General features: G+C 40.2%; 1 protein-coding gene and 1 non-coding gene across 4 annotated transcripts in view; both read left to right on the top strand.

The window, feature by feature from the left end:
* The window catches only part of WIF1 (WNT inhibitory factor 1), a 96,368-nt gene that overhangs the window by 74,410 nt on the left and 9,721 nt on the right, over window positions 1–12,237 (top strand). For 2 of the 3 annotated variants that reach the window (XM_044941584.2, XM_025283910.3), the window contains exons 5-7: window positions 596–691; window positions 6,241–6,336; window positions 10,832–10,927. In XM_044941584.2, the coding sequence (XP_044797519.1) occupies window positions 596–691; window positions 6,241–6,336; window positions 10,832–10,927 (288 nt within the window). The remainder of the gene's footprint in view (window positions 1–595; window positions 692–6,240; window positions 6,337–10,831; window positions 10,928–12,237) is intronic. The other variant, XM_044941585.2, reaches the window with a different exon arrangement.
* On the top strand, window positions 9,276–9,378 carry LOC112584778. Its single transcript, XR_003109183.1, has one exon. It is a non-coding gene; the product is annotated as a U6 spliceosomal RNA (small nuclear RNA).

Raw genomic sequence — 12,237 nt, 5'->3', positions numbered from 1 at the left:
ACCAGCAACTACCACTACCCATACCCACTGCCAAACACTTTATCCTTCTGACTTTCATGGAAAACAGGTCGCTGCCATCTCACCAGCAATCTCTGCCAGGCAAAGTTACCTCCCACCACAGCCCGGGTAACCAGGGAAAGGGAAGGCCTGTCCCCTTCCCTATTCTGATATAAGCTCTTTCAGCACAGAATTTTAGCTCTGGAGGCTTTCAGTGCCCTAGGGATGTACCAAAAAGTCATTACGCACTCTGACAATGAATATGGAGGGCAATATCCATCGTTCTGTCTCAGTGTGAATTGAAGGTCCAGTGCAGTAAATTGATAGGTGAGATGAAGGAAGAATATAAAGCTTGCTTTGCCTTCTTCCACGAGCCCCTTAACTGTCGAAAGTAGGATTGAGAGAAGCAAAGTCTTACTTTCCTGAAAACTTAAGAAAGTACAAGTGACGTAGAGAGAATGAAGTGGAAATATTGGTATTCGATAGATTACAATCGGTGTGCTGGGGAAAATGTGACCGCTAAACTCCTCGTGCTCCCCGTAATTCACTCAATATGTTTTGAAAAGTGTCATACAAAGCTTGTTTCTCTTTGGTGAAGCTGAGTGCCCAGGAGGATGCAGAAATGGAGGCTTTTGTAATGAACGACGGGTCTGCGAATGTCCTGATGGATTCTACGGCCCTCATTGTGAGAAAGGTAAAGAACACGGACAGCCAGCTCCCTGGCTTGCTTCTTAGTGAAATGGGTGTCACACAGGAGCCCCACATGTATTTTTAGCACATCCCCTGAAATTATCTTTCTGGTCACATCATATGGATTCATGCAGCCTTAAAAAGCCACAGGAAAGCTATTGGGAAGTGTTTCTTCTAGAAGTGGTTTTCTGTTAAATCCAATATGTGATGACAGGCACAGAAAACTGGCTCAGTGTCTACATTCTTTGTGGCCACTTTTACTCTCCTCCATCCCACGACCCGGGCTCACTACTATATACACTCTGCTTTGGCACAATCTTACAAAAGTTTTGAGTTTTTCTCCCTCCACTAAAATTGGTTTTAAAAAGAGTATTGTGACCGATTTGAAAGTATCTACTCCAAATAAAAGTAGCTTGAATCACAATTAAGTCTACACCTGAGTTATGAAGGTGCTCTAGGCAAAAAAGGGAGGATGAAGATCATTTGTGTAGTAAATATATCTGTTTCGGTGAAATTACTACTAAGAAAGTTATATGAAAAAAAGAGATGAACATGAAAATGTTTACTAATCCCATGACTGGATGCATGCTTAGTGTTTCAGTTGTGTCCAGTTCTCAACCACAAAGGTATATAAACCACAAGCTCACATAGACTGAACTTATTTAACAAGAATAAGCAAAATATTTTTCATCTTCAAAAAAATAAGAATTTTTCTTGTTTGCATTTATTTTTAATTTTTTGGATTGAAGTATTTGATTTACAATGTTGTTAGCTTCAAGTGTACAGCAAAATGATTCAGTTATTCATACATACATATCTATTTTTTCAGGTTCTTTTCCCTTATGTGTTATTACAAAATACTGAGTATAGCTTCCTAAGCTACAGTAGGTCCTTGTTGATTATCTGTTCTATACATAGTGGTATAAATATATAAATTCCAAACTCCAGATTTATCCCTCTCTGGGCCTCCTTTCCCCTTTGGTAACCATAAGTTTGCTCTCCATGTCTGTAGGTCTGTTTCTTCTTTGCATATAAGTTCATTTGTATCACGTTTTTAGATCCCATATGATAAGCCATGCCATATGATATTTGTCTTTCCCTTCCTTACTTCACTTAGTATGATAATCTCTAAGTCCATCCATTTTGCTGCAAATGGCATTATTTTATTCTTTTATGCCTGAGTATTTTTCCATTGTGTGTGTATGTATACCATGTCTTTATCTATTCATCTGTCAGTGTACATTTAAGTTACTTCCATGTCTTGGCTATTATATATAGTGCTACAGTGAACACTGGGGTGCATGTGTATTTTCAAATTCTGGTTTTCTCTGGATATGCCTAGGAGTGGGATTGTAGGATCATATGGTAACTCTATTTTTAGTTTTTTGGGAACCTCCATACTGTTCTCCATAGAGACTGAACCAATTTACATTCCCACCAACAGTGTAGGAGGGTTACTCTTTCTCCACACCCTCTCCAACACTTATTATTTGTAGAATTTTTGATGATGGCCAGCCTGATCAGTGTGAGGTGATATCTCATTGTAGCTTAGATTTGCATTTCTCTAATAATTAGTGATATTGAGCATCTTTTCATGTGCCTATTAGTCCTCTATCTCTTCTTTGGAAAAACATCTATTTAGAACTTCTGCCCATTTTTTGATTAGGTTGTTTGTTTTTTGATATTGAACTGTATGAGCTGTTTGTACACTTCAAAAATTAATCCCTTGTTGGTGACATCATTTGCAAATATTTTCTGCCATTCTGCAGCTTGTCTTCTCATTTTGTTTATGGTTACCTTTACTATACAAAAGCTTTTAACTTTAAATAGGTCCTATTTGGTTTTGTTTTTATTTCCATTACTCTAGGGGATGAATCCCAAAAGATCTTGCTGCAGTATATGTCAAAGAGTGTTCTGCCTATGTTTTCCTTTAAGAGTATTATAGTATCTGGTCTCATCTTTAGGTCTTCAGTCATTTTGATTTTTATGTTTGTGTGTGTGTATGGTGTTAGACAATGTTCTAATTTCATCTTTTACATGGAGCTGTCCACTTTTCTCAGCACCACTTATTGAAGAGATCGTCTTCTCTCCATTGCATGGGCTTGCCTCCTTTGTCACGGATGAATTGACCATAGGTGTGCATAGGTTTATTTCTGGACTTTCTATCATGTTCCATTGATCTCTGTGTCTGGTTTTGTGCAAGCGCCATACTATTTTGATGATTGTAGCCTTGTAGTATAATCTGAAGTCAGGGAGTCTGATTCCTCCAGCTCTGTTTTTCTTTCTCAAGATTTCCTTGGCTGTTCCAGGGGTCTTTTGTGTTTCCATGCAAATTAAAAAATTTTTGTCCTAGTTCTGTGAAAAATGCCATTTGTAATTTGATAGGGATTACAGTGAAAGTGCTGCACTCAATATCAACAAATTTGGAAAACTCAGCAGTGGCCACAGGACTGGAAAAGGTCAGTTTTCATTCCAATCCCAAAGAAAGGCAATGCCAAAGAATGCTCAAACTACCACACAATTGCACTCATCTCACACGCTAGTAAAGGAATGCTCAAAATTCTTCAAGCCAGGCTTCAGCAATACGTGAACCGTGAACTTCCAGATGTTCAAGCTGGTTTTAGAAAAGGCAGAAGAACCAGAAATCAAACTGCAAAACATCCGCTGGATCATCAAAAAAGCAAGAGAGTTCCAGAAAAACATCTATTTCTGCTTTATTGAGTATGCCAAAGCCTTTGACTGTGTGGATCACAATAAACTGTGGAAAATTCTGAAAGAGATGGGAATACCAGACCACCTGACTGGCCTCTTGAGAAACCTCTATGCAGGTCAGGAAGCAACAGTTAGAACTGGACACTGAACAACAGACTGGTTCCAAATAGGAAAAGGAGTACGTCAAGGCTGTATATTGTCACCCTGCTTATTTAACTTCTATCCCGAGTACATCATGAGAAATGCTGGGCTGGAAGAAACACAAGCTGGAATCAAGATTTGCTGGGAGAAATACCTCAGATATGCAGATGACACCACCCTTATGGCAGAAAGTGAAGAGGAACTAAAGAGACCCTTGATGAAAGTGAAAGAGGAGAGTGAAAAAGTTGGCTTAAAGCTCAACATTCAGAAAACAAAGATCATGGCATCCGGTCCCATTGCTTCATGGCAAATAGATGGAGAAACAGTGGAAACAGTGGCAGACTTTATTTTGGGGGGCTCCAAAATCACTGCAGATGGTGACTGCAGCCATGAAATTAAAAGACGCTTACTCCTTGGAACAAAAGTTATGACCAACCTAGAGCGCACATTAAAAAGCAGAGACATTACTTTGCCAACAAAGGTCTGTCTAGTCAAGGCTATAGTTTTTCCAGTGGTCATGTATGGATGTGATGAAAGCTGAGCACCGAAGAACTGATGCTTTTGAACTGTGGTGTTGGAGAAGACTCTTGAGAGTCCCTTGGACTACAAGGAGGTCCAACCAGTCCATCCTAAAGGAGATCAGTTCTGGGTGTTCATTGGAAGGACTGTTGCTAAAGCTGAAACTCTAATACTTTGGCCACCTCATGAGAAGAGTTGACTCATTGGAAAAGACTTTGATGCTGGGAGGGATTGGAGGCAAGAGGAGAAGGGGATGACAGAGGATGAGATGGCTGGATGGCATCACTGACTTGATGTACATGAGTTTGAGTAAACTCCAGGAGTTGCTGATGGACAGGGAGGCCTGGTGTGCTGTGATTCATGGGGTCGCAAAGAGTCAGACATGACTGAGTGACTGAACTGAACTGAATAGTGAATTTGTAGACTTCCTTGGATAGTATGGTCATTTTAACAATATTGATTCTTCTAATCTGAGAAGATGGTGTATCTTTCCATCTGATTGTATCATCTTCAATTTTTTTTTTATCAGTGTCTTACAGTTTTTTTGAGTATAGATCTTTTGTCTTCTCAGATAGGTTTCTTCTTATATATTTTATTCTTTTTGATGTGATGGTAAGTGGGATTGTTTCCATGGTGTCCCAAAGCTTGTGTCGGCCTGCTAGTTGCAGGTCTGGGGCCCAGTTGGTCCCACCCAGGGTAGGGTCTGGCCTGCTGTGGTTAGGCTAGGTCCTCAGACTGAGGGGTTGTGATTTTCTTGCATCTGTTATCTGCCCCTCAGTGGGTGAGGCTGGTCTAGAGGCTTATGTAGGCTTCCTGTTTGGAGGGGCCTTGTGAGTGAAGCTGGGTGTTGGCCCTCTGGTGGGGAGGGCAATGTCAAGGGGTGTCTCTAGTGGTGGCTGATGCTGAGAAAGATTGAGGGCAGGAGGAGAAGGAGGCAACAGAGGATGAGATGGTTGGATGGCATCATTGAGACGTATGAGTTTAAACAATCGTGAAGGACAGGGAAGCCTGCTGTGCTGCAGTCCATGGAGTCACAGAGTCAGACATGACTTAGTGACTGAACAAGATGAGGTGGCTATGAGCTCACGAAGTCCTTAGGCAGCCTGTCTGCTGATGAGTAGGCTGTGTTCCTACCCTGTTTATTGTTTGGCCTGAGGTGTACAAGCACTGGAGCCTATAGGCTGTTGGGTGGGTTCCGGTCTTGGTGCCAAAATGTTGGCCTGGCCTCCAAGAGAGCTCATGCCAGTGAAAATTCCCTGAATCTTCTAACCAGTGTCCTTGTCCCCAGAGTGAGCCACAGCTTGCCCCCGCCTCTCCTGGAGACCCTCCAAGACTAGGTAGGTCTAGCCCAGGCTCCTGTAAAGTCACTACTTTTGCCCTGGGTCTTGGTAACACAAGGCCCAGGTATGCCCTCCAAGAGTGGAGTCTCTGCTTCCTGCAGTCCAGTGGAGCTCCTGCACTCAAGTCTAGCCTCCTCCTGATGCCAGACCCCCAGAGTGGGGAGGCTGATGTGGGACTCAGACTTCTCACTCCTGAGGGAGAGCTTCTGCAACTGTTGTCAGTTTGCGGGTCACCCACCCAGGGGGATTTGATTGTGTAGAGGGTGTGCCCCTCCTGCCGTCTTGTTGTGGTTTGTTCTTTATGTCTTTGTGATGTAGAATATCTTTCTTGGTACGTTCCAGTCTTTTTTTTATCAATGATTGTTTAGCAGTTGTGATTTTGGTCTTCTCATGAGAGGAAGTGATCTCAAAGTCTTTCTATTCCACCATCTTGTCCTGAGCTCCATCTGGACTGATTTTGAAATTGAAAGATTGAGGAAATACGGCAGAAAATGATATTTACAGAAGATAGTTTGAAATTGAAAAATTGAGGAAATAAGGCAGAAAAAGATACTTCTTAAGAAGACCACATCTTACTTAAAATAATGATTCTGGGAAAATTTTAATCAGCCATTCAAGTGGAACAATTCCAAAATTCTCTTCTATGAAATTGGTTAAAAATATAACCTTATTTACTGCACAAAATAATTTTAATATAGCAAACTTCTATCTTTATACTGCAACCCCTTTAGAGTCAACCACAAAGCTTGAAAATGTAGACCTGTTATATTATCGACATTTCCAAAATGGTCCTGTTTCTAAAACCCTATTGGCCTTAATTAGAATTCTCTCTCCCCATTAGTCCTTTGCTCACCACGATGTATGAATGGCGGGCTATGTGTTACTCCTGGTTTTTGCATCTGTCCACCTGGATTCTATGGAGTCAATTGCGATAAAGGTAACTTCCTAAGAACATGGTTCTTTTTCCTTTTTTTTAAACTGGAGGATAATTGCTTTATAATGTTGTGTTGATTTCTGCTGTACAACAAGGTGAATCAGCCATAAGTACACATTCATCCCCTTCCCCTTGAATCTCCTTCCCACCCCTCTAGGTCATCATAGAGCACTTGTTTGAGCTCCCTGTGTTACACAGCAACTTCCCACTAGCTATCTATTTTACATATGGTAATATATATGTTTCAATTAAAAGAAGTATATTTACTATATCATCACTCTTCATAACAGCTTTATAAATAGGGTGTATCACTTCGCTGGTTGCTTTAACATTAACCATAAATTTTAGTGTAGCTTAACACAGTACAAGTTTACATTCACTCACAGAATGCTCCAGTGCAGGAACCTGGTCAGTGGGCAAGGCAGTTCTCCATACAGTGACTCAGGGCCCCAGGCACTGATGATCCTGCTGACAGCTTAGGAGCTTTCTGGTTCCAGCAAAGATTGGAATAGGCACTGCTTTAAAAAAAACAAAAAAAGTCCAAAAGTGACCCACGAAACTTTCAACACACATTCCATGGATAGGAATTAGCCTCATTACCTACCTGGATGCAAGCAGGAGAAATGTCATTCCTGGTTGGACAGCTATCTCCCTTTATGGGAGGGGAGCATAACGTTTCATGGACAGTTAGCTACTCCTGGCCCATTGCTGTTTTCATATGTCCCAAATCAGTTTTATGGGTGAGCTTCTAAAACAGTCTCTTCCAAATTGCCTGACCTAGAAGTTCACTGATCACCCATTTAATTCTCTGCTCACAGATCACATCCCTGAGAGCTTGGGTCCCTCCTTCCTATGAAGCAGCAGCATAGCCAGATTTTACTCTCAGAAAGTAGATTCAAACATGGCTCTAGAGTAGAATGATGTGATTCATAGTCTTGCAAGACACCTATCTACTTTGCCTGGTTCACATCTTTTATGGAAAAAAATTAACATCTGTAAAGTGTATGATGGAAAAAAATTAACATCCTTAAAGTGTATGTATTTAATGAAATTATCCTTTTGTCAAAAATGCTAATTGTGTGAGTTGTTGTTGTTGTTTAGTTGCTTGGTTGTATCCGACTCTTTTGCAACCCTATGGACTGTAGCCCGCCAGACTCCTCTGTCCATGAGATTCTCCAGGAAAGAATATTGGAGTGGGTTGCCATTTCCTCCTCTAGGGATCTTCCCAACCCAGGGACTGACTCACATCTCCTACATTGGCAGCCGGGTTCTTTACCACTGAGCCACCAGAAAAGCCAATTGCATGAGTAGGGCACTATTTTCTAAAATAAATATTGGATTGGCCAAAATAAAATAATGTGCTTATTTTTAAGAAGTGTCTCTTTAGTGATAATACAGATAGCACCAGTTAAGATTGAAATGAGCAGCTTTTTTTAAAATGAAAGAAAAGCTAAAGGAAAGAGCCCTTAGCATGAGTCAGAATAATCATTTATGGTTGTCTGTTATTTTGTGATATGCAAAGTATCTTCATACAATTACCTGACTTTAGTTCTAACAATCTTTTGAGATATGTAAATAATTATTCATCATAGTCCCAGATAAGAAAAATAAAGTTTATAGACCTTGAGTAGCTTGACCCAAATTCACACCCTCCACTGTACCATGTTGCCACTCAGGCTACCTGTTTCAGAACCCGGTTCCTCTACAAGTGACTCTGAGTAGAGAAACCAATCTCTGCGGGCCATGCTTTTCCCAACGGTAAATAGAAATTAAGCCATTGACCCCTGGTTCCCCCATCTCTAAGCTAACTGAGAGTACATGTTCACATCTCTACCTTTTATTGGTAGGTGGTCTTTGAAAACTATAGCATTGGAATGAAAACAACTTTAAAATTTTATAAAGATTAATCACTAATGACACTGATAATAATAGCCAGTGAGTAAAAAATTCTTTCTTGTGCAGCTTCTTTTCATTTGTCTAAATTTAGCATTCGGCCCTTCTGCTACTTCAGAATTGGGCAGAATTTAATTCTAGAAGCAGAATTAAATTCATATTATCTCAAATTTACTAGGCAATAGAGCCAATCCTTCAGAAATCTGGATGAAGAACAAATGTATTATCCAATTTTAAAAGACCATTTATGAGGCTTATTATTGGTGTAGTATGCACAGTGACTGATAATCAACTCTAATGTCTTTTTTATGCCAGGGTGTCTCAACACTGCATGGTCCTGTGAAGGAAAATATCTATGTGTATTCCAGTCCTTTTACATTTGTAATATTTTACCTTTCAGATGAAAGATTTTCCTTCTTGTTAGATTCCAGTAACTTTTTCTTATTCTTTTGGAAAGTCTGTTGAAATTCCACTTGGTCTCACTGGAGATCTGGGAACATTAAAAGAAATAATGTTTTTTTACTATCTCAACCAAAAGATGCATTTATTATCCAGGAGGGAGTATAGAGCTTCTGAAAAATGGTTTAATTACTGGCATGGAACTAGACCTTAGCACTACAGATTTAAAGAAACACTAAAGATTAACTTTCATTGGCTCTTGGGACATCTGTTGTAAACGTTAACAGCTGAGTGGTTAAATACTGGCCCAGCAAAACTTCAGCCCCAGTGAAAGTCCTTTGGTGTCTCTGGCTCATTTTCTTAGTCAAGAATCATCGCACAACAGAGATGGAGAGAAGCAATTATGCAATTATTAAGGGTGTGGCCAGATTCAATAATCAGTTTTGTCACATTTGTAATGTTTGTCACATTCTGTAACTTTTGATTAAACTCCCAGGTTCATTGCATTGTACATGTTAGTAAGGATAGTGTCCAGTGAGATCCAGCAAAGTGGACACAGATCCTGATGTTTTCTCATCTCCTGTTATCCCCAGGAGAAACAGGGGCAAGTGGGGAGATAGGACATGCTCACAAAAACAACTGTCCTCTGCTCACTTTGGCAATATATGTGATAACGTTGGAACAGTACAGAGGAGATTAGCATGGCCCCTGTGTAACGATGACCGGCAAATTTGTGAAACATTCCATAATAATTCTAGATTATTAAAAAAGGTCCAGCCCTAATATTAGCTTCAGTGGCTCAGATGGTAATTGCCTGCAAGGAGGAGACCTGGGTTCGATCCCTGGGTGGGGAAGATACTACCCTGGAGAAGAATGGGAATGGCTACCCTCTCCAATATTCTTGCCTGGAGAATTCCATGACAGAGGAGGCTGGTGAGCTACAGCCTATGCGGTTGCGAAGTCAGACAGCACTGAGCAGCACTTCACTTTCAACAATGTTAGCGGCAAGTAACAAAGAGGAAGCTCAAAAAACGGATTCTCCTAAATCCTAACTCCTGTCCTCTAGCGCTGCTGTTACCCTCCATGACAGGAAGCTTGATTTTGCCAAGGCAAGTACAGCATGGCCTTAAGCTAGGAGATGCTTATGATTTTTAACGAAAGCTTTATCATTTAGGAAGCATGATATTCATAGAATATTTTAGTTGGATTTCATTTCCGCAAAGAAAGCACACACTTAGAACTTTTGGAAATCCTTTCTGATTTTCTTCCTGGATGCTTATTTCAGCTTTCATTCACCTACAGCCAATTTTGGCCTGTTTTATATAGGACAAGAACAAATAGGCCGTGAAACTGGAATAGCTGCATTCTTATTTTCATCTCCGTTATAGAATGAGCCAACTTGTCTATTTTTAGACACTTGCTCTCCCCCGTTTTCATTTCTGTCCTCCCTCTATTTTAGGTGCCAGTGAGCAGTGAAACTCCAGAAGCTGACTCTAAAAAGGAGGGTTTAGGATGAATTACCAGCAGTATGATTATCACCTGGAAAATCTAGTTTATTGGACTCCCACAATCACATACCCACTTTCTTCATCCCTCTAGCTCATGCTGCTGCCACTTCCCTGCCTACGGGATCTCATAAAGGGGAATAGGCTGCCTTTTCCTGAATATAATTACTCTTTCTTGCAAATGTCATAAAAACTTATTTTTTTCAAAAATTTCTGTTATATAAGATGCATCTCTGTTCTTCTTAATCAGGAAAAAAGTTGCTTTCTCCTTTGTCCAATCCTAATATTTATGACTTCTCTCCCTTTTATCTGCTCCAAAGAAGGTTTTCTCCTTTTATTCTTCATTCATCTTGAATATTTTCTTGGGTTTATAGCATTCTTCTCCTTTTAAGAGCATAGATATTTACAATAAAATTAAAAAGATATTTGTTTTTACCCACTGTTGCCTTTTTTCACTAAGAGGCAAACAAACCCCTAGAGGTGGGTCCGGTGTCACGTGTGTGGTATCCTGTTATATTGCCTGAATCTGCAAATGGTCAAGCAATTGATTACCACTGCTGTCTGGGTAATATGGCTTATTTTATTAAATAAGTAAATGGGCAAGTAGCAGATGCCTAAGAAGTATCACTTAGCCTTAATGAAATGTTGTTGTTAGATTTAAGTGACTATCTAATGCAATACCCTGTTATTCATTCTAACAGCAAATTGCTCAGCCACCTGCTTTAATGGAGGGACCTGTTTCTACCCTGGAAAGTGTATTTGCCCTCCAGGACTAGAGGGAGAGCAGTGTGAAACAAGTGAGTGCTGACCTGCATTGTCTTTGTTTGGGGTGGGGAACGTTAGCAGCACCGTCCAACCCCTTCATTTTATTGATGAGGAATCTGAAGCCCTGAGACAATGAATAGCTTGTCTTAAGGTCTCAGGCCAGGGGTTTCTTTTTACTAGATTCAGCCGCCATCCATTTTTGCTAACAGTGGGGTAGAGGAGGGGGCATAGATCAGCTCAGCTGACTCATTAAACACTCTCTGACTCGGTTGTGTCTGGTTTGGCGCTCTTCACCATGTTGCACTGTTTCTTGTGGAGAGTCCATAGTTTGAGACTAGAAATGTAGACCAGAGCTTTAGGACAGCTGGAATTTGTTCACTTACCTGCAGGCATAGAGTCTTTTTCCCCCACCTCTGGCTTTCTTCTTTCTGTTCACATTTCCCAACTCACTGCCACATTTCCCAACCAGCCAGGGCCTAGTAATCCATCTCAGAGAAAAGGACAGACTCAAGAAAAAGGAGGGAAGTAAGGCAAAGAGCAATAAAAACAAAAGCATCTAATAGCGCACACAACAGCGTGAATGAATTGCACAGATGTTATACTAAGTAAAAGAAGTTTGACACACGAAAATGCATGCTGGACGATTCCATTTTTATGAAGTTCAAGAACAGGCAAAAGTAATAGGAGATCATAGAAACCATAATAGTGATTGGGAGCACAATAAAACTTTCTGATGTGCCTAAAATACTCTGTATCTAGATTAAGGAAGTGTCTCTTAAGTGTTTATTTATGGTTGACAAAAAAAAAATAGTTGATCCATAAACTTAAAATCAATGCGCATTATGCCTTCTCTAGATGTTTGTCATGCTGTGATACCAAAAAAAAAAAAAAATTTAAGAGTGGAATGTGGTGGATAATCATTGTTTTGGGAACCAGGATACCAGACTCTTTGCCCTGGCCCTGTTATCTTCCTGTCACTGAAGCTCTCTGCTCAACTCAGAAATGAGCCAACCTCACCCTAGATTGCTCTGTGACCCCAAAAACAGATAACACCAAAGCCTGGCTCAGGAAGAAACAAAAGGAATGTGAGTGAGCATGTCCCTACTTTTCTGGAAGTTCTGGAATATGGCATTTTCACCTCCAGCTGTATTATATCCATAAAACACCACTGTGTTTGCTCTAGCCATAGTTTCTGAAGTTGTAGTGGGTTCAGAATTAAATAATACTGACTTACTATTTTAACTTTCAACCTCTAATTTATTTGTGGGGATTTTTTCACTTTAATGAGTAATAGCTGAAATGACGATTTTTTTTTATAGAGTTCAAATGAAATACTTCTGAA

Source organism: Bubalus bubalis, chromosome 4 (genome assembly GCF_019923935.1).
Source record: "Bubalus bubalis isolate 160015118507 breed Murrah chromosome 4, NDDB_SH_1, whole genome shotgun sequence".
In the NCBI taxonomy this organism is placed as follows: domain Eukaryota; kingdom Metazoa; phylum Chordata; class Mammalia; order Artiodactyla; family Bovidae; genus Bubalus; species Bubalus bubalis.
The sequence above is the reverse complement of the archived record's forward strand: the minus strand, read 5'-3'. Positions and strand labels throughout refer to the sequence as shown.